This window comes from Lucilia cuprina, chromosome 5 (assembly GCF_022045245.1).
Source record: "Lucilia cuprina isolate Lc7/37 chromosome 5, ASM2204524v1, whole genome shotgun sequence".
In the NCBI taxonomy this organism is placed as follows: domain Eukaryota; kingdom Metazoa; phylum Arthropoda; class Insecta; order Diptera; family Calliphoridae; genus Lucilia; species Lucilia cuprina.
The window spans coordinates 7823478-7847311 of NC_060953.1; the positions used below are offsets into that span (position 1 = coordinate 7823478).

General features: G+C 30.2%; 1 protein-coding gene across 4 annotated transcripts in view; it reads right to left on the reverse strand.

Annotated features, from left to right (window-relative positions):
- Positions 1–9821: 9821 nt before the first annotated feature.
- Positions 9822–23834, reverse strand: part of LOC111682430 (venom dipeptidyl peptidase 4) — a 37973-nt gene continuing 23960 nt past the window's right edge. For 3 of the 4 annotated variants that reach the window (XM_046953159.1, XM_046953160.1, XM_046953158.1), the window contains 10 exons: positions 17124–17390; positions 16988–17065; positions 16166–16888; positions 13524–13869; positions 13344–13457; positions 13046–13266; positions 12806–12975; positions 12518–12678; positions 10241–10446; positions 9822–10087 (listed from right to left, as the gene is read on the reverse strand). In XM_046953159.1, coding sequence (XP_046809115.1) covers positions 9974–10087; positions 10241–10446; positions 12518–12678; positions 12806–12975; positions 13046–13266; positions 13344–13457; positions 13524–13869; positions 16166–16888; positions 16988–17065; positions 17124–17390 — 2400 coding nt within the window. In that variant the 3' untranslated portion in view covers positions 9822–9973. The remainder of the gene's footprint in view (positions 10088–10240; positions 10447–12517; positions 12679–12805; positions 12976–13045; positions 13267–13343; positions 13458–13523; positions 13870–16165; positions 16889–16987; positions 17066–17123; positions 17391–23834) is intronic. The other variant, XM_046953157.1, reaches the window with a different exon arrangement.

Below are 23834 nucleotides of genomic sequence, written 5' to 3' on the forward strand. Positions count from 1 at the left end.
TAGACTAGACTATAGACTAGACTATAGACTAGACTATGGACTAGACTATAGACTAGACTATAGACTAGACTATAGACTAGACTATGGACTAGACTATAGACTAGACTAGACTTAACTCAATACTAGACTGCAGCCTAGACTAAAGGTTAAACTATAAAGTAGACTGTAAAGTAGACTTTAACCTAGACTACAGACCAAACTATAAACTGATCAAAAGGTGGAAAAAGTACCGAAAATGTAGTGATGGTACTAATGTACATAATTGTCCATGTGTGCTTTTAATAATATAAATTTAATTTGTTGCGTTTTATTTCCAATGAAAAATTAAAGGGCACTTAAAACATTTTATAACACTTCTTGTTGTTTTTTTTATGTTATTGACATGATTTTTATAAGATACAATGGACTGCCTTGATTGAATGGAATAGCAATTTATTTTTTTGTGTTAATGCCAATTACATTTTACTTAGAAAATGGCGGAATTGATAACAATTTATAAAAATTCTCAGATATACATACCTCATTCACATAAACAATATTCTCACAATTCAATAATATTTAATAAAATGTTATTGTGTTTGTTTTATAAATTTAATTTGCGTAAAATATCAATATAACGTTTTTTCTTAATTTTTTTTAATAGAACACAAAACTCCGATCAAGCACAAGCAAAACTTTAACACTAAGTTACCATATCAACCTTTTTTGTTAAAGCGTGCCACATTTTCACTATATAATATTGCCATTTTATAAGAATAACAGAGTTGTATTTTTATCATTAATTAGTGATAAATTTAGCGTTGCCAATCACATTTTATCATTTTTCGTTAAAACATTTTAAAAATACAAAAGTCACTAGACTATAGATTAGATTATAGACTAGACAATATATTAGACTATAGACTAGACTAAAGACTAGACAAAAGACTAGATTATAAACTATACGATATACTATAGACTAGACTATAAGCTATACTATAGACCAGATTATAAACTATATTATAGACTAGACTATAGACAACACTATAAACTATACTATAGACTAGACTATAAACTATACTATAGACTAGACTATAAACTATACTATAGACTAGACTAATGGCTAGACTAAAGACTAGATTATAGACTAGACTATAGACCAGATTATAGACTAGACTATAGACTAGAATATAGACTATAGACTATAATATATGCTAGACTATAGACTTAATTATAGACTAGACCATAGATTAGACCATAGACTAGAATATAGACTAGAATATAGACTAAAATATAGACTAAAATATAGACTAAAATATAGACTAGACTATAGACTAGACTATAGACTAGACCACAGACTAGACTATAGACTGGACTACGGACTAGACTATAGACTATACTAGAGACTAGACTATATACTAGGCTATAGACTGGACTATAGACTAGACTATGAACTAGACTAAAGACTATACTAGAGACCAGACTATATACTAGAGTATAGACTAGACTATAGACTAGACTATAGACTAAACTATAGACTAGACTATAGACTAGACTATAGACTAGACTAAAGACTAGACTATAGACTAGACTATAGACTAGACTATAGACTAGACTATAGACTAGACTATAGACTAGACTATAGACTAGACTATAGACTAGACTATAGACTAGACTATAGACTAGACTATAGACTAGACTATAGACCAGACTAGACTGTAGACTAGACTATAGTTAGACTATCGACTAGACTATAGGCGTGAATATAGACGAGACTATAGACTAGACTATATACTAGACTAAACTGTAGATTATACTATGGACTAGACTATAGAATAGACAATAGTCTAGACTAAGGATTAGACCATAGACTAAACAATAGACTAGACTATAGACTAGACTTTAGGGTAGACTATAGACTACACTATAGGCTAAGCTATAAAATAAACCATAGACTAGACTACAGACTAGACTATAAACTATACTATAGACTTGATTATAGACCAAACTAAAGACAGGACGAGAGACTTGACTGTATACTAGACTATATATCGGACTATAAACCTTAATAGACTATAGACTAGACTATCGACTTGACTATAAACTAGTGAGTATACAAGACTATTGACTAGACTTTCGACTAGACTATCGACCAGACTATCGACTAGACTAGACAATAGACTAGACTATCGACTACATAAACATATATCTTTTGAAATAAATACTTTAATATCCTGTTTCTTCTTTGTTTACTTTTTAAATATTACAATTCCTTGAATAAATATAAAATTTTTTCATTCTCTAAGTTACAGTTACATTTCAGGAAGGATATTTATACAATAATTATAAAAAAGCGCATACATATGCAGGATAGGAAAAGTCAAATATTTTAAAAAAGCTGTATTTATATATGAATATAAGGGTTTGAGTAAATGAATCGGCATAACTATATACTATATATACCAGTGTGCTAGTCTGTCTATCAGTCTATCTATGTAACTATGTATAATTTTCTTACTAACAACTGTACAAATACAATGATGACTCTACTGACTGACTGGTTGTTGACAAAGCAGATGATGACGATGATGAGACTGACTTTGATGATACTTCATTTAAAATTAAGTAAAAGTTCTTCAATAGAATAAATAATATGAGGACTGAAAAGCAACAAAAAAATAAGCTAGAAAAAAGTGAACATTTACAGAAGAAAAAAAATAATATTTTTGTATATAAAGTTGTTTTAAAAAGTATTTTTCTTTTTATATTTAGTTGCAAAGTTTAATGCACTTTAATGCTACAAAAAATGCAAAAAAATTATGCGGTTTTTAATAATCTGTTTATGGAGAGCAATGCGTTACAAAAGGTTGCAAGTAAAAAAGAAGAAACTAGATTTAAACTTAAATTATTGTAAAAGGAAGTAAAAAAAGTAGGAAGCTTTTTAAAGCAATATACTAGACTATAGGCTGGCTTGAAAACTAGACTGTAGATAGGACTATAGATTAGATTATAGACTAAACAATAGACAAGACTATAGACTTGGCTATATATAGACTAGACTATAGACTAGACTAGACTAAAGACTAGACTATACTACATACTATACTATAGGCAAGACTATAGACTATAATACAGACTATACTAAGTATAGACAAGACTATAGACTATATTACAGACTATACTATAGACAAGACTATAGAGCTGACTAGACTATAGCAAGGCTATTGAATAGACTGTAGACTAGACTATAGTAAGGCTATTGCCTAGACTACAACCTAGACTATAGACCATGCTATAGACTATACTACAGACAATACTACAGATTATACTATAGACTAGACTATAAACCAGACTATAGACTAGCCTATAGACTAGTCTATGTATGGACTAGCCTATAGATTATAGACTAAACTATAGACAATACTATAGACTAGACTATAGACTAGACTATAGACTAGACTATAGACTAGACTATAGACTAGACCATAGACTAGACTATAGACTAGACTATAGACTAGACTATTGACTAGACTATAGACTAGACAATAGACTAGACTATAGACTAGACTATAGACTAGACTATAGACTAGACTATAGACTAGACTATAGACTAGACTATAGACTAGACTATAGACTAGACTATAGACTAGAATATAGACTCGACTATAGACTAGATCATAGACTAGACTATAAGCTAGACTATAGACTAAACTAGAGACTAGACTATAGATTAGACAATAGACAATACTATAGACTAGACTATAAATTAGATTATAGACTAGACCATAGATTATACTATAGACTAGACCTTAGACTACAGACTAGACGATAGACTAGACTAGAGAGTACACTATAGACTAGATTATAGACTAGCTTATAGGCTAGTCTATAGACTAGACTACAGATTTTACTATTAACTAGACTATATGCTAGATAGGAGACTTGACTATAGGCTAGACTACACACTAGAACATAGGATAGGTTATAAGCTAAACTAGAGATTTGAATATAGACTAGACTATAGATTAAACTATAGACTAAACTATTTTCTAAACTAGAGGTTAGGGACTAAACTATGGACTAGACTATAGACTAGACTATAGACTAGACTATAGACTAGACTATAGACTAGACTACAGACTAGACTGTAGACTAGACTACAGACTAGACTATAGACTAGACTACAGACTAGACTATAAGCTAGACTATAGACTAGACTATGGACTAGACTATAGACTAGACTATAGGCTAGACTATAGACTAGACTATAGGCTAGACTATAGACTAGACTATAGGCTAGACTATAGACAAGATTATAGACTAGACTATAGGCTAGAATATAGACTAGACTATAAGCTAGACTAGAGACTAGACTATGGACTAGACTATAGACTAGACTATGGACTAGACTATAGACTAGACTATGGACTAGTCTATAGACTAGACTATGGGCTAGACTGTAGATTGACTATAGTCTAGACCATATACTAGACTATAGACTAGACTATAGTCTAGACTATATACTAGACTATAGACTAGACTATAGACTGGACTGTAGACTAGACTATAGACTAGACTATAGACTAGACTATAGACTAGACTATAGACTAGACTGTAGACTAGACTGTAGACTAGACTGTAGACTAGACTATAGACTAGACTATATACTATACTATAGACTAGACTATAGACTGGACTATAGACTAGACTATAGACCAGACTATAGACTAGACTATAGACCAGACTATAGACTAGACTATAGACTAGACTATAGACTAGACTATAGACTAGACTATAGACTAGACTGTAGACTAGACTATAGACTAGACTATAGACTAGACTATAAACTAGACTATAGACTAGACTATAGACTAGACTATAGACTAGACTATAGACTATACTATAGACTATACTATAGACTAGACTATAGACTAGACTATAGACTAAACTATAGCCTAGAATATATACTACATTATTGACTAGACTTTAGAATAGACTATAGATTAGACTATATACTGGGCTGTAGATTACACTATAGATTCGACTGTATAATAGACTAAAGACCAGACTACAGACTAGACTATAAATCAGACTATTGACTAGACTACATATTACATTATAGGCTAGACTCTATATTATACACTAGAGTAGACTTTAGAATAGACTATAGACTAATCTATAGAATTGACTAAGGACTTGACTACACACTAGACTATAGACTAGTCTATAAACTACACTGTAGGATTTGGGCTTTAATTTGCAATTTTTAGCTTTACTTACCTTTTTGCTTAGTTGGCTTTCTTTTGTTACTAATTAAAAATCCTTTTTTTCATTATTTTACTACAATATTATTTTATTTATTTGATTTAATTTTTTTTATTGTTTGATTTGATTTAAATGTTGTTGTTTTTTTAATTTATTGTATTAAATTCTTCTTTTGTGTGTTACTTTTACAATATACTTAAGTTTTAATAGGATAAAAATATAACAATTTCTTAATTTTTTGTTTCTTTTGATTTGATTTGTTTTACTTTTTCGGCAAAATTTAACAAAATATAAAAGAGTTTTTGTTTTAAATAGAAATTTAATAAACTTAATAAAAAAGCTTATACATTATGTACAATTCAGGCCAGCTGACCGGATAATTTGAAATAGCAAAAGTAAAGAAAATTTTTGGAAAATTTTATTATATTTTCAAACAAATTTTCTTTTATCGTTTTAATTATTAAACAAAATGTTTCTTTACTTTTGCTTTCAAACTAAGACTCCTTGTTTGAAGGTTCTTTCTTTTCTTTTGAAATAAATTTTTGTACGAAAATTTTGTTTTTTTTTTTTGCTGATAATTTATTTATTTCTTTTAAAATTACAAATACAATCTTTTCTTAATAAAATAAAACTTAATTTATAATAAAAGATAAAGTTGATTTGTATTTTTCTTTTAAATATATATAATAGCTCTACAAAAATTTATATTTATAAAATTTTAAAGAACCTCCTACATTTTGTTATTTATTTACTCTATATAAAAGCAAAATTTTACACAAGCAAAAAAATGTTAGTAAAAAAAATTTGTTTTAGTAATAATTAATAAATAGAAAAATTTTCAAACAAATTTTGGCAATAAAAAGGGAAATTGTTAAAATTTTTTAATAAAATTTCGTTGATAGTTGTAATTTGGCACTTTTTTTTTGAATAAGAAGAAAAAAGGAAAAGTTTATAAAAGAAATTTGAAAAAAAAGGAAATTAGAAAATTTTAAATTTGGCACTTTTTTTGAAAGAAAAGGGAAACAATTAAAAAAGAGGAAATTTTGAAAAAACAAAATTTAAATTAAAAGTTTTAAAAAGCAAGATAAATAGTTAAAAATTTTTGTATAGAGTTGTAGAAGGTAGATCTAGATAGAGTTTTCAAAATTTCTTACTTTAAAATTTTGAATAAGTGTTGAAAGTTTTGGTCTTTCTTTAAGTTGGATTTTCAAGAAATTATAACCATTTGTTGTTTAAATTATTATAAACTAAAGGAAAAAGAGGAGTTTAAGCAAGAGCAGGAGGATTGGTTTTTAGTTTTTAGAGTTTTTATGTTTTGAGGCCAGAAAGTAGTTTTAGTATAGGTTGTTGTAAAGTTTTGAAATAAAGTTTGAAATTGTGTAAAATTTTTCTTAGTTTTTTTTTTTAAGATTTTTGATTTCTTTAAATTGGAATAAATGATAAAATTCAGAAATAACAGAGTTTATTTGACTAAATAGTTTTTTTTGGAAATTTTTACATGAAGAAGTTTTAAAACATATTTGAAGTACCTAGATTTTTTAAAAATCAAGCTAAAGACTAGACTATATAATAGACTAAATACTATTTAAAAGACTAGACCATAGAATAGACTATTTAATAAACTATAGACCATACTATAGACCATAAGTATAGACTATACTATAGATTAGCATACTGCCTATACTATTGACTCAACTATAGATTACACTATAGAAAAGTTGTCGACTGGAGGGTAGACTAAAATATAGACTAGATTATAAACTAGAATTCAAACTAGACTGAAATCTACACTTAAGACTAGACTGAAGTGTAGACTATAGACTTTGCTGTAGTCAATAGACTAGTCTATAGATTAGTCTAAACTTTAAACTAGACTATAGACTAGACTATACACTGGACAATAGACTATACTATAGACAGGACTGTAGACTAGAATATAGACTAGACTAAAGACCGGACTGAAGTCTAGACTTTAAACTAGACTAAAGTCTACACTTAAAACTAGACTCAAGTCCAGACTATAGACTCGACAATAATCAATAGAATAGTCTATAGATTAGGTTAAACTTTAGACTAGACTATTGACTAGACTGCAGACTGGATAATAGACTAGACTTAGACCTGACAATAGACTAGATTATTGACAAGACTATGGATTAGACTAAAGACTATACTGAAGTCTAGACAATAGACTAGACTTTAGTCTATAGACTAATCTATAGATAAGTCTAGGCTTTACTACAGACTGGACAAGAGACTAGACTTAAACTTAATAATAGACTACAGAAGACTGGACTTTAGATGGGACTATACATTACTCTACAATTACAATTTGGACTAGGCTATAATCTAGACTTTAGACTAGACAATGGATTAGATTTATCTATTGGCTAGAACTTAGAGCAATATATTGAACCAGAACAGTTTATATTCTAATCTATTGTCTAACATATAGTCTAGCCTATGGTCTAGTCTAGTCTATGGTGTAGTCTAGTCTATAGTGTAGTCTATAGTCTATTCTATAGCCTAGTCTAGCCTATAGCCTAGTCTATAGTCTAGCCTATAGTCTAGTCTATAGTCAAGCCTATAGTCTAGAGTATAGTTTATAGTCTAGCCTATAATATACTCTGTAGTCTAGTCTAGTCTATAGTCTAGGTATGGTCTAGTCTATAGTCTAGTACATAGTCTAGTATATAGTCTAGTCTATAGTCTAGTCTATAGTCTAGTCTATAGTCTAGTCTATAATCTAGTCTATAGTCTAGTCTATATTCTAGTCTATAGTCTAGTCTATAGTCTAGTATATAGTTTAGTCTATGTTCTAGTCTATAGTCTAGTATATAGTTTAGTCTATAGTCTAGCATATTTTCTAGTCTATAGTCTAGTTTATAGTCTACTATATTTTCTAGTCTATAGTCTAGTCTATAGTTTAAACTATAGTCTAGTTTATAAACTAGTCTATAGTCCAGTCTTTAGTCTATAGTCCAGTCTATAGTCTAGTCTATAGTCTAGTCTATAGTCTAATCTATAGTCTAGTCTATAGTCTTGTCCATAGTTTAGTCTATAGTCTAGCAAATTTTCTAGTCTATAGTCTAGTCTATTTTCTAGTCTATAGTCAAGTATATACTCTAGCCTATAGTCTAGTTTGCAGTCTAATGTTTAGTCTATAGCCTTTAGACTAGTCTATAGATCTTTAGACTAGTCTATTGACTACAGTCTTATCTATAGACTAGCAAAGTCTACACTCTAGTCTATAGTGTATTCTACAGCCTAATCTATACAATATTCTATAGTCTAGTCTATAGACTTTGTACTGGTCTAAAGTGTAGTCTTTAGTACAATCTATTGTTTAGTTTATAGACAAGTCTAAAGTCCAGCCCTTCGTCTATTCCTCAGTCTAGTATATAGTCTAGTCTATCGTCTAGTTTATAGTCTTCTCTATAGTCTAGTCTTTTGTCAAGTCTGTGTTCTATGGTCTGGTCTATAGTTTAATTTATAGTCTAGTCTAAAGTCTAGTCTTTAGACTAGTTTATTGTCTAGTCTATAATATAATAATATTCTAGCCTATTAGTGTATAGGTTATGCTATTGTCTAGTCTATATAAAGTTTAGTTTGTAATCTATTCTATACCATGCTATATAGTCTAGTCTTTAAACTAGTTTCAAGAAATCTACTTTAACATGTTTCGAAACTTGTTTTTAAACAATTTGTTTAACAGAAAAGTTTGTTTAATGTTGGTTTAAAAAATTTCTTTAAAAATCTGCTATTTCTTTATCTAATCTAAAGAAAAAACTAAGAAAAATTATCTAAACTTTTCAAACAATTTCTTTAATAATTTTCGTTTTTTTTTTTAAATTTTGTTTGTGTAGAATTTAATTTAAATATTTTCTCTAGTTTGGCAAACTTAGTTTTATATAAATAATATTTTACAAAAAAAGAATCTTAATTATTTTACTAGAAAAATATGTATTTCTTTAAATTGCTTTTACTTTTGTTTAATAATAATAATGCTTTGTTTTTAAGTATTTAATATTATAAATATAAATAAATAAGAATGTTTTTTAAGATTTACAATTTTTATAAAGTTTTTTGTTTTTTATACAATTTTTTTTCTTCTAATTTATTTATAAATCTATAATTTACTACTTTATATAATGCAAAAATATTATTAATTTGTTAGTTTTTGTTTTTTTTTTTTTTTTGTAATATGATAATATAAAAATTTGAAGTTTTTTGTTTTTAATATTAAAAACTAAATTTCTTTTTAGGCACCCAACTACTAATGAGGAGTTTCTTTTGTTGTTGTTGTTAATAATTATTGTTTTTTCTTTCTTTAAGCTTAATTTATTTAAATTTTTTTTTGTTTGTTTACTAATAAAAAAAACTACAAATGCTTTTACGGGTTTTATAAAAATGTTTAACAAGTTAAATGCTTTTTTTTTAATTGTGTTAATATTTTGTTGTTGTTGTTTTTTTTAATAATTTAATTATAATATTTAAATTGTTTTTTGTTTTGTCGTATTGTATGTATAAGTACAATATATAATTTTCCTTTTTTGAAGCGGGGGCGTTTTTTTTCTTTGGGGGGAAAATTTTATTTTTTGGCGGCTGAACTATCACTCCTCTTATAATTGATCATTAATAAAATGGCATGTTTTTTTTGTTGTTGTTGTTATTGTTGTTAAGATTAATTTATATATTTTAGTTGTTTGTTTAAGCTTTTGTTAGTTTTCTATTTACTATGGGCCATACGGGGTTGGGCGAAACAATCGCCAAAGAATCTATCAAGAGAATGATATAAATGAGGTCGTACACCGGCTAAAGCATGATCCTCATCGGGATAACTCTAAATTAGGTTTAAAAAAAGAAAAGAAATAAAAAATAAAACAAAATTAAAAAAAATCTAATAAAACATTTTGTCATTCTTAAAAGAATGTTTTTTCTCTCAAAAAAAAAACTAATTTTCTATTTGAAAAAAACTATAATAATTTCTACTTACAATTTGCTTGAATAATATATCATGTCTCTCCAAATTCTTAGCTAATATCATAGCCTGTTGATAGTGTACATTATCGTCTAAGGTACCATGAACTAAAAGGAATTTTTTGCCCTTTAATTGTGTTGCTTTGGTACTCAAGCGAGAGGCGGCATAGCCCAATTCATTAACGGTGGGCAGTCCCATATAGCGTTCGGTATAAATGGAATCTGAAATGAAAGAATTACGCAAATGGAGTTAAAAAAGCCACAGAATTTCAGTCTTTAGACTAGTTTAAAATCTAGCCTTTAGACTAGTTTAAAATCTAGTCTAATGACTAGTATAAAGTTTTGTTTAAATTCTAGCGTTAAGTGCACTCTAGTTTAGTTCATTCTAAAGTTTGGCTAAAAGTCTTAATCAAAGTTTTGTTCGAAGTCTATTCCTAAGACTTAATTCTAGTTTAACTTCTAGCTCGAAGTCTAATGTAAAGTCTAGCACAAATTCTAGTCTGAAGTATAATCTAATGTCTTATCTAAAGTCCAATGTAAAGTATAGTCTAAAGTCTAATCTAATGTTTACTTTAAAGTCTAGCCGAAAGTTAAGTCTAAAGTCATGTCGAAAGTCTAGTCTGAAGTCTAACCTAAAGTCTAGTCTAAAGTCATGTCTTATCTAAATTCTAGTTTAACGTCTAGTCTAAAGTCTAGTCTAAAGTCTAGTCTTAAGTTTAGTCCAAAGTTTATTCTAAAGTATAGTCTAGTCTAAAGTCTAATCTAAAGTCTATTCTAAAGTCTTGTCTAAAGTCTAATCTAAAGTCTAATCTAAAGTCTAATCTAAAGTCTAATCTAAAGTCTTGTCTAAAGTCTAGTATAAAGTATAGTCTAAAGTTTAGTCTAAAGTCTATTGTAAAGTCTAGTCTAAAATCTAGTCTAAAGTCTTGTCGAAGGTCTGATCTAAAGTCTAGTCTAAAGTCTAGTCTAAAGTCTGGTCTAAAGTCTGGTCTAAAGTCTGGTCTAAAGCCTAGTTTAAAGTCTAGTCTAAGGTCTAGTCTAAAGTCTAGTCTAAAGTCTAGTCTAAAGTCTAGTCTAAAGTCTAGTCTAAAGTCTAGTCTAAAGTCTAGTCTAAAGTCTAGTCTAAGTTCCAGACCTAAGGTTAGGTCCATTCTTAAGTCTACTCTAAATTAATCTAAAGTTAGTCTAGTTTAAAATCTAGTCTAAAGTCTAGTTTAAAGTCTACTCTTAAGTCAAGTCTAAAGTTTATGTAAAATACTAGTCTTCAGTCAAGTCTTTTGTCTACTCTTAAGTCTATTCGAACGTCTATTCTACAGTCCAGTCGAAAGTCTAGTCTATTGTCTAGTCTAATGTCTGGTCTAAAGTCTAATCTAAAGTATAGTCTAAAGTCTAGTGTAACGTATAGTCGAAAGTCTAGTCTGAAATCCAGTCTAGTCTAAAGTCTAGTCTAAAATCTAGTCTAAAGTCTTGTCTAAAGTCGAGTCTAAAGTCTACTCTAAAGTCTAGTCTTAAGACTAGTCTTAAGTCTAGTCTGAAGTCTAGTCTAAGTCTAGTCTAACATCTAGTATAAAATCTAGTCTTAACTCTAGTCTAAAGTGTAGTCTAAAGTGTAGTCTAACATCTAGCCTAAAGTCTAGTTTAAATCCAGTCTTAAAGATAGTCTGAAGTCTAATCTAAAGACTATTCTGTAGTCTAGTCTAAAGTCAAGACGAAAGTCTAGTCTAAAGACTACTCTAAAGTCTAGTCTAAAGACTAGTCTAAAGTCTAGTCTAAAGACTAGTCTAAAGTCTAGTCTAAAGACAAGTCTAAAGTCTAGTCTAGTCTAAAGGCTAGTCTAAAGTCTAGTCTAAAGGCTAGTCTAAAGTCTAGTCTAAAGACTAGTCTAAAGTCTAGTCTGAAGACTAGTCTAAAGTCTAGTCTAAAGTCTAGTCTAAAGACTAGTATAAAGTCTAGTCTAAAGACTAGTATAAAGTCTACTTTAAAGTCTAATCTAAATCTAGTCTTTAGTCTAGTCTGAAGTCCAAAGACTAGTCTAAAGTCCATTCTAAGGTCAAGTCGAAAGTCTAGTCTGAAGTCTAATCTAGAGTCTTGTCTAAAGTGTAGTTTAACATATAGTCTTAAATCTAGTCTAAAGTCTAGTCTAATCTAATAAAGTCTAGAGTCTAGTATAAAGTTTAGTCTAAAGAGTAATCTTCTAAAGTCAGTTCTAAAGTCTAGTTCAAGGTCTAGTCTATTGTCTTATCTCAAGTGAAAGTGTTACTTTAAGTCTAGTATATTTAGAAATCTTACTCACCATAATAAGTCCAATCGGTAACGGGAGCTATGGAAGCAGCACAACGGAATACATGTTTTTCATCATTGGCCAAGGCCATGGCAGCGGCATAGCCACCATAACTCCAACCCCAAATACCAGTATGATTGGCATCAATAAAATTGAATTTCTCTTGCAATTGCCTTTGAATAAAAAATAAAATAAAAGAAATGATTTGGTAAAAATATTGTAAAATTTGGACAAAATGATGACAAAATGTTAAGATATTTTAGAAAATGTTCTTAAAGAAAAATTTAGGTTTAGACTTACCGGGTGACTTCAATTTGATCAGCAATTTCTACGGTACCTAATTTCAAATAAACAGAATGCAATAGTTTTTCACCTCTTAAGCCCGAACCGCGACCATCGATTTTGGCATAGATCACAGATTGTTTTGATGTCAGATATGTACCCCAGTCCACAATCCATCTATCAATAACCTAAGTTAAGAAAATCAAAAAAATAATAAGGAATTAGAAAAAAAAAACGTATGTGATTTGCTTCACTTACCGAATAGGAATCGGGACCACCATAAACATCAACTAACATGGGATATTTTGTTTTACCGCTACGATCCATATTAGGGGGCAGTTGTAATAGAACTTTAGCTGTGAAACCATCGGCAATAGGTATTGAATGAATATCCATTGTGGGCAAATCATAATTACTGAGAGTTTTTCTTAGATTCTCATTATCTTCCCAGGTTACGATTTTATTTAGATTTACTTGATCTTAATAGAGGAGAAGTGAGTAAACAAGTGAATTTAATAGATAAAAAAGGGGGCGGGGTTGGAAAATTTCGACTTACTGTTGACATAACTCCATTCATAAATAACGGTCTGAGGTATGCTTGGTCCCAAAGAAGTTATAATAACTTCATGTTTGGTATTAAAATCGGCTGAATAATAAGTTTGTTCCACACCTAAAATACAGCAAAAATATTATTGTATATAAAAATTTCAAGACCCCTACCGATTCTTTTACCCACCATTCGATTTATGTAGATTACACGTTAAACATTTGGCAGTTTGTCCAGTTGCTGCTTTAATGGCATAGACATGCAATTGTTCGGGTTTATTGGGTAAATTGGCTGTATAGAATATAATATCGTTTGTGGGGTCCCAGTGTAATATCGAGGTAACAACATATTTGCCTTTAGTCAAAGGTTCAGGTTTACCGGTACTAGACGCGGTGGATAAAACACATAAATGACGATATTCACCGCTAAAGTCCTGTGGCTGAGGCATTATAAAGGCAATACGAGTGCCATCACGATTTTTGAAGGGTGTTGCAAAGAAATCTACCCAACCGGTTTTGGAGATTAAGCTATAGGTCTAAAAGAGTTCAAAATTATAAAAGAAGAATTATTATTTCCTTTCCGTTTAAACTCTATGTTCTTCGTAAGACGCTGCTAGTTGTCACTGTTTATCTACGTTACCATTACCTATGCTACGGAGAGCCTGCACTTTGTTCATTACTTTTTTTTCTTGGTTATGGAATTGACCGACGAATGCGAACTGTTCAGTCAGTTGGTATTCATTTTGATCATGTTTAAAGATCATAGATCTTATCTGCAGATCTTTGAGTTGTTGCTCAAAATAAATTAAGGGGCTAGGGGAAATGTATGCAAACTAAGTGTGGATTGAGGCTTTTTTTAATGGATTTAAGCTTTAAAACTACTCTACTTTATAGCAAAAGATCAGCAGCAAATAGAGGTAAAAGTGGGGGAGGGGAGAGAGCTAGCTACATAAGCGGGTTAAATGATTTTGAAGTAGAATGAAAATGTTGTGTTTTTTTAAAAGCTGGAGGAACATTAGACTAAAATTTTTACCAAATTTTTTACTAGACTTGGGCTTTTATCAGACTTAGGACTAAACTTTAAGCTTTTAACTCCATTTTAAATTAGATTTCATAAGACTTTCGAAATGATTAAACTTTCGACTAGATTTTAGATAAAACTTTGAACTAGATTTTAGACTAAACTTTAAATTCGATTTTAGATTAGACTTTAGACTAAACTATGTGTATAGGTTTAGTTAATACTTTAGGCTAGACTTCAGATTAGAGTTTAGACTAGAATAGCCATGAAACTAGACTTTAGACTAGACATTAAACTATATTTTAGACCAAACTTTATACAAGGCTTTTGACTAGTGTTTATATCAGACATTGGAATAGACTTTAGACAAGACTTTAGACTAGACTTAGACTAAACTTTATACTACTTTAGACTAGACTTTAGGCAAGACTTTAGACTAAGCATTAGTCCAGACATTAGACCAGCCTTTTGACTAGACTTTACGCTAAACTTATGGTTATACTCGAGACTACACTTTCGACTGAAATTTAGACTAGAATGTAGACTCGACTTTAGACCAAACTTTGGTCTTGGCTCAGGTAATACTTTGGACTAGACATATGCAATACTTTAAATTAGAATTAAGAGTAGTGCTTAAATTGGAGTTTAGGCTGAGAGTTAGACTTTTATTTAGACTAGACTTTGTACAAGGCTTTAGACTAGACTTTAGACCAGTCATTAGACCAGACTTTACACTAAACTTTAGACAAGACTTTACTTTAGACCAGTTTTAAGACAAGACTTCAGACTAGACTTTACACTTAACTTAAGATTAGACTCGAGACTATACTTTCGACTGAAATTAAGAATAGAATGTAGACTCGTTTTTAGACTAGACTTTGGTCTTGGCTCAGGTAATACCTTGGACTAGACGTAGGCAATACTTTACAATGTAGATTAGAATTAAGACTATACTGGACTTAAGGTTGAAATTTAGACTAGACTTTAGACTGCACAGACTAAACTTTAGGTTAGACTTTAGACTAAAATTAACACCATACTTTATACTGCACTTTAGACAAAATTTTAGACTAGATTTAGACTATTGTTATAGACTCTTTTTATGCTAAACATTGGGCCAAATTATTGACTAGATTTTATACTAGAAGTTCGACCAGATGTCTATCTAGACTTAAGATTAACTATTAGACATTAGACCAGACTTAAGACTAGACTTTAGACTAGACTTTAGACTAAACTTTAGACTAGACTTTAGACTAGACTTTAGACTAGACTTTAGACTAGACTTTAGACTAGACTTTAAACTAGACTTTTGACTAGACTTTAGACTAGACCTTAGAATAGACTTAAGACTAAACTTTGGACTAGATTTTGGACTAGACTTTAGAATAGACTTTAGACTAGACTTTAGACTAGACTTTAGAATAGACTTTAGACTAAACTTTAGACTAGATTTTAGACAAGACTTTAGAATAAACTTTAGACTAGACTTTAGACTAGACTTTAGACTAGACTATAGAATAGACTTTAGATTAAACTTTAGACTAGATTTTAGACAAGACTTTTAACGAATTCAGACAAGAGTTTGTATAAAAGTTAAACCGGATATATATTTTTTTTGGATTTTGTTAGATTTTCGACTAGATTTTGATTAACAAGCGATCTTAGTTATAATGTTAAAAGATATTTACACAAAAATGTTATTTAAATGTTTTAAATATGTCAGTGAGTGCGTCAAGGGAAAAACGTGTTAATGTTTAAATAAAATTTAAAAAATAAAATTAAAACAAATAATAAGATTCAACACTTACATTTTGTCTCCTCAAACCATTAAAGATCTGCACATGAGCCTGATTCTGTATACGATTCATCCACACCGACAAGACATTCGTATTATTCAACCAATCCACAACCGTTATGATATAATCACCTTCGGTATTTAGAGCACTTGGTACAGGGATTTCAGTCAAATGATCCGTATTACCCGCAGCTGCCCTATCCAAATCCGAAGTAAATAATTTTACTCGAGGATTTGGAGAACCGGCTTTCGGATAGGCTACCAAACGATTATAGGGATATTGGAAACGTAAATCAGCAGCTTCACCATAAATAGGGAAATTTATAACATGTGTAGGACTATCATCGAATTGTATAAAGGCTAACTTTTTGCCATCGGGACTAAACCAAACAGCTGAGTTGGAAGAGAATACCTCCTCTTCATAAACCCAATCGGGTATACCATTTAAAATGGCCTCATTTGTATCATCGGTTAAGGCAATTTCATCAGCAAATGCAGTGGGTTTATAATACAAATTACGTTCGTAATTTATAATCAAGGCATTGCCAACGGGTGCCCACTGTACCATTATTAAAGGTTTAGTTTGTTTTTGTATTTCCAACGGTTTCACTTGACCCGTAGCTATATCATAAATATCATATTCAGCCAGAAAACTATGACGGAAATTCTTTTTATAATTCTTAGCCAATAATAAATAAGTGCCATCGGCTGATTTTTCATATAAAATATATTGTTGCTAAATAAAAAGAATTTACAAAAACATTTTTTATTATTTTTTATATAAAATTTTTAAAATCAAATATTTTTCTCAATAATTTTTCCTCACAACACTTACAAGCGTATCCAACAGCAGACGTGTACTCTTTTTCGTCAACACATTATACTCCATAATGGCCTGAAAATTTTGAAAATTCTTTTAGAAGCATTTTGAAAATATGTCCATTTCCTGTCTATACTTGTTTAAAACTTACATTATTCTCTTTGTAGATAATATTACTGCCGCTCCAACTGCCATTAAAATGTCTTGCCACTAATTTACCTTGTAGTACATCCTCTAAGTTAATGCCATTCGAGGGTCCTCCATTACCATTGCCATTACCATCATTATTTGTGCCATCTTCAGAGCCACTTACTATGAAGTAGATTGCTGTACCCAAGAGAGCCAAGAGTACAATACCACCAACTACACATAGTATTATACGAACACGTCGTAATTTTGCCGGTGAGTAGACTAAATTCTGTATTAAAAAGGGGCAAATGGGAGGGGAAAGGAAAAAAATATATTAAAATATTTGTTTAAAAACAAATGTTTGAAAAAATACTGAAATACTTAAGGATATATTAGGTGTTACTTAAATTTTTATTAATAACAGAATTTTTTTCATAAATTTTTATACCCTAAAAAATTCCTTATAAATTTTCACAATATTCCAAGCCATTGTGTTCACCACAATGATAAAATCTTTTATTTAAAAACTAGTTTATTTCATCGTAAATATACATATATATTTTTCACAATATTTACATTGATCTGTAATAGAACTGTAATACTATTTACACATTTAATCAACATTCTTTGTTCCGGTTGAACAAAATTTTTAGCGCTTTTTAAATACATAAAAACAGTTTTTTAATTAAATTAATTTATTTATTTTACTCAAAATCAAGTCAGATTTTCCGTCTAATGAAACTAGTTTAAACTCAACACTAAGGTCTAATCTAGAGTACAGAAATAGCGTACATTTTTAAGGTCTGAATTCTAGTATAAAAGCTGTCTAGTATATAGTCTATTCTATAGTCCAGTCTATAGTCTAGTCTATAGTCTAGTCTATAGTCTAGTCTATAGTCTAGTCTATAGTCTAGTCTATAGTCTAGTCTATAGTCTAGTCTATAGGCTAGTCTATAGTCTAGTCTATAGTCTAGTCTAGTCTATAGTCTAGTTTATAGTCTAGTCTAGTCCATAGTCTAGTCTATAGTCTAGTATAGTCTATAGTCTAGTATAGTCTATAGTCTAGTATAGTCTATAGTCTAGTATAGTCTATAGTCTAGTATAGTCTATAGTCTAGTATAGTCTATAGTCTAGTCTATAGGCTAGTCTATAGTCTAGTCTATAGTCTAGTCTATAGTCTAGTCTATAGTCTAGTCTATAGTCTAGTCTATAGTTAGTATAGTCTATATGTCTAGTATAGTCTATAGTCTTGTATAGTCTATAGTCTAGTCTATAGTCTAGTCTATAGTCTAGTCTATAGTCTAGTCTATAGTCTTGTCTATAGTCTAGTCTATAGTCTAGTCTATAGTCTAGTCTATAGTCTAGTCTATAGTCTAGTCTATAGTCTAGTCTATAGTCTAGTCTATAGTCTAGTCTATAGTCTAGTCTATAGTCTAGTCTATAGTCTAGTCTATAGTCTAGTCTATAGTCTAGTCTATAGTCTAGTCTATAGTCTAGTCTATAGTCTAGTCTATAGTCTAGTCTATAGTCTAGTCTATAGTCTAGTCTATAGTCTAGTCTATAGTCTAGTCTATAGTCTAGTCTATAGTCTAGTCTATAGTCTAGTCTATAGTCTAGTCTATAGTCTAGTCTATAGTCTAGTCTATAGTCTAGTCTATAGTCTAGTCTATAGTCTAGTCTATAGTCTAGTCTATAGTCTAGTCTATAGTCTAGTCTATAGTCTAGTCTATAGTCTAGTCTATAGTCTAGTCTATAGTCTAGTCTATAGTCTAGTCTAGTCTATAGTCTAGTCTATAGTCTAGTCTATAGTCTAGTCTATAGTCTAGTCTATAGTCTAGTCTATAGTCTAGTCTATAGTCTAGTCTATAGTCTAGTCTATAGTCTAGTCTATAGTCTAGTCTATAGTCTAGTCTATAGTCTAGTCTATAGTCTAGTCTATAGTCTAGTCTATAGTCTAGTCTATAGTCTAGTCTATAGTCTAGTCTATAGTCTAGTCTATAGTCTAGTCTATAGTCTAGTCTATAGTCTAGTCTATAGTCTAGTCTATAGTCTAGTCTATAGTCTAGTCTATAGTCTAGTCTATAGTCTAGTCTATAGTCTAGTCTATAGTCTAGTCTATAGTCTAGTCTATAGTCTAGTCTATAGTCTAGTCTATAGTCTAGTCTATAGTCTAGTCTATAGTCTAGTCTATAGTCTAGTCTATAGTCTAGTCTATAGTCTAGTCTATAGTCTAGTCTATAGTCTAGTCTATAGTCTAGTCTATAGTCTAGTCTATAGTCTAGTCTATAGTCTAGTCTATAGTCTAGTCTATAGTCTAGTCTATAGTCTAGTCTATAGTCTAGTCTATAGTCTAGTCTATAGTCTAGTCTATAGTCTAGTCTATAGTCTAGTCTATAGTCTAGTCTATAGTCTAGTCTATAGTCTAGTCTATAGTCTAGTCTATAGTCTAGTCTATAGTCTAGTCTATAGTCTAGTCTATAGTCTAGTCTATAGTCTAGTCTATAGTCTAGTCTATAGTCTAGTCTATAGTCTAGTCTATAGTCTAGTCTATAGTCTAGTCTATAGTCTAGTCTATAGTCTAGTCTATAGTCTAGTCTATAGTCTAGTCTATAGTCTAGTCTATAGTCTAGTCTATAGTCTAGTCTATAGTCTAGTCTATAGTCTAGTCTTTGTTCTATAGTCTAATCTATACTCTAGTCTATAGTCTAGTCTATAGCCTATTCTATAGTCTTGTCTATAGTCTAGTCTATAGTCTAGTCTATAGTCTAGTCTATAGTCTAGTCTATAGTCTAGTCTATAGTCTAGTCTATAGTCTAGTCTAGTCTATAGTCTAGTCTATAGTCTAGTCTATAGTCTAGTCTATAGTCTAGTCTATAGTCTAGTCTATAGTCTAGTCTATAGTCTAGTCTATAGTCTAGTCTATAGTCTAGTCTATAGTCTAGTCTATAGTCTAGTCTATAGTCTAGTCTATAGTCTAGTCTATAGTCTAGTCTATAGTCTAGTCTATAGTCTAGTCTATAGTCTAGTCTATAGTCTAGTCTATAGTCTAGTCTATAGTCTAGTCTATAGTCTAGTCTATAGTCTAGTCTATAGTCTAGTCTATAGTCTAGTCTATAGTCTAGTCTATAGTCTAGTCTATAGTCTAGTCTATAGTCTAGTCTATAGTCTAGTCTATAGTCTAGTCTATAGTCTAGTCTATAGTCTAGTCTATAGTCTAGTCTATAGTCTAGTATATAGTCTAGTCTATAGTCTAGTCTATAGTCTAGTCTATAGTCTATAGTCTAGTCTATAGTCTAGTCTATAGTCTAGTCTATAGTCTAGTCTATAGTCTAGTCTATAGTCTAGTCTATAGTCTAGTCTATAGTCTAGTCTATAGTCTAGTCTATAGTCTAGTCTATAGTCTAGTCTATAGTCTATTCTATAGTCTTGTCTATAGTCTAGTCTAGAGTCTCTTCCATAGTATAGTCTATAGTCTTGTCTATAGTCTTGTCTATAGTCTAGTCCATAGTCTTGTCTATAGTCTAGTCTATAGTGTAGTCTATAGTCTAGTCTATAGTCTAGTCTATAGTCTAGTCTATAGTCTAGTCTATAGTCTAGTCTATAGTCTAGTCTATAGTCTAGTCTATAGTCTAGTCTATAGTCTAGTCTATAGTCTAGTCTATAGTCTAGTCTATAGTCTAGTCTATAGTCTAGTCTATAGTCTAGTCTATAGTCTAGTGTATAGTCTAGTCTATAGTCTGGTCTATAGTCTAGTCTATAGTCTAGTGTATAGTCTAGTCTATAGTCTAGTCTATAGTCTAGTCTATAGTCTAGTCTATAGTCTAGTCTATAGTCTAGTCTATAGTCTAGTCTATAGTCTAGTCTATAGTCTAGTCTATAGTCTAGTCTATAGTCTAGTCTATAGTCTAGTCTATAGTCTAGTCTATAGTCTAGTCTATAGTCTAGTCTATAGTCTAGTCTATAGTCTAGTCTATAGTCTAGTCTATAGTCTAGTCTATAGTCTAGTCTATAGTCTAGTCTAGTCTATAGTCTAGTCTATAGTCTAGTCTATAGTCTAGTCTATAGTCTAGTCTATAGTCTAGTCTATAGTCTAGTCTATAGTCTAGTCTATAGTCTAGTCTATAGTCTAGTCTATAGTCTAGTCTAAAGTCTAGTCTACAGTCTAGTCTATATTCTAGTCTAAAGTTTAGTCTATAGTTAGTCTATACTATAGTCTATAGTCTAGTCTTTAGTTAAGTGTAGAGTTTAGCCTATAATCTAGTCTATAGTATTGTCTATATTCTAGTCTAATGTATAGTTCAATTAACTTGTTTTATTGTTAAGTAGTTTTTTATTAAAATTTACAACTATTTTCGCTATCATTGCATTTTTATTGCAATTTTTCATGTGTTTTCAATTAAACCCACTTCACCCAGTTATTAATTTGTTTTTTTTTTGTTCAACATTTATGGTCATGGCAACCATTTACCCATACACTTTGCTGCACTTTGTTGTGGTGATTATTAAAATACTTATTCAAAAGTATGTACATATGTATGTGTATGGTGAAAAGTAATAAGCCGATAATAAAGATTATAAAGAAATTACATAAAATATATTTATGTAGTTATTAAAGCAAAGAGGGTCTGGTCTGCAGCTCTTTACTATAGTTAAATATTATGCAATTTATTTATGGTTTATAGACATTGTTGGGTGATGAGAAGAGTTAAACAGAGACTTTCTATTACCTAAGATCTGTATCCAACCATTCTCCAACTGAATTTGGTAATAAACATACTTGTACATTTGACTTGAGTTTAACCAAGAGTCTTAGCAATTTTTTTAAGCTTTACTTATACAAAGCACGTACATCGATTGTGCAGCAATTGTGGTCTGAAACTTCGTATAGTTTAAAAAAACTTATTAAAAATATTGCTCAGGTTGCCTCAACTTTTTATTTATAACTCGCAGTGTGATTTCAATGCTTGGTTGGTCTGTCTGCGCTTTTGCTAAACAATTGTTTCAAGTTGTATTGTGTGCGCATGTGCAAATATTTACTTGTGTTTAGTTTGTTTTGTTTTGCTTTTTCTTTCGTGTTTTTTTTTGTTTTTTTTTTTTTGTTAAACAAATAAATTTTATTATAACATTTATTATTCACTGCAGCAAATAAATAAATTAAAACGAAATGAAAGGTTTAAGCAAAAGTTGACGCTTGTGTGTGTCTGTCTGTCTGTATTTTTTGCGTTTTTTTGGCTTTAAGCTGTTACCACAATTCGATCACGTTTTTTAAACAAGTTAACAAGAAAATTCCAATAAATTTTTATAAAACCAGTTTTAAAAGTTTGTTATTTTTAATCTTTTTTAAAGTGGGAACAGTTTTTTTTTTTGTTATTATGCAAGATTTTATTGTAATTTTAAATAAAACATTTAAGTAGATCAGTAGTTGAAGTTTAATGCATAATTGTTTAAATTAATAAAAGTAGAAAAAACCCATAATAAACCTAAATTTAAATAGTTAAGGTTAAACAAACGAAATGGGGTCAATTAAGTATACAATTTAGTAGCATACTTTTTCTTTTCACTGTACTTTATTCTCTCTCTATTACAATTCCATATAAATCAAACCTTTCTTCAAAATAATCATCCTCCTTTAATTTATCTCCTTTTCCTAAAACCAATTTTAATTGAATAATATTGTATATAATTTCATAATAATTTATAAAACACTTAAATCATAAAATTAAGCTTATAAACAAATGTATTAAACTAATTGAAAATTGCTTGAAGGTTAGGGTTGTACTTTAGTATAAATTTAATTTCTCTATATTTTCTATAATTCTTCCCTCGTTGTTCTCACATTGCCTTAAATTAAGACTTTTTATTTTTCAATATAATAATGATAATAAATTGATTGATTAATAATAATTTCGCAACACACAAACACACACCACTTAAATGTTATGAAAGCAAAAATGTTGATTGAAGTTCTTATTTCCTTTAATTGAAATAAATGGTAGATTGTTGCGAGGGAGGATTAAAAAGTTTTTACTTACAACAATAGTTAAAGAAACCTATAAAACCAGATTATCAATCGGTTTATAGATCAGACTTTATATCAGTCTATACACTAGACTATAGATGAGTCTATAATAACGACTACAGTTTAGTCATTTGTCAAGAATCGATTGGGTTATAGTCTCAGTTTTTAGACCAGACTATAGATCACTCTACAGTCGAAACTATATATCAGACTATAGATCGCTCTATAGTCCAGACTATAGATCGCTCTATAGTCCAGACTATAGATCGCTCTATTGTCCAGTCTATAGATCGCTCTATAGTCCAGACTATAGATCGCTATATAGTCCAGACTATAGATCGCTCTATAGTCCAGACTATAGATCGCTCTATAGTCCTGACTATAGATCGCTCTATAGTCCAGACTGTAGATCGCTCTATAGTCCAGACTATAGATCGGTCTATAGTCCAGACTATAGATCGCTCTATAGTCCAGACTATAGATCGCTCTATAGTCCAGACTATAGATCGCTCTATAGTCCAGACTATAGATCGCTCTATAGTCCAGACTATAGATCAGTCTATAGTCCATACTATAGATCAGTCTATAGTCCATACTATAGATCAGTCTATAGTCCAGACAATTGATCACTCTATAGTCCAGACTATAGATCACTCTATAGTCCAGACTATAGATCACTCTATAGTCCAGACTATAGATCACTCTATAGTCCAG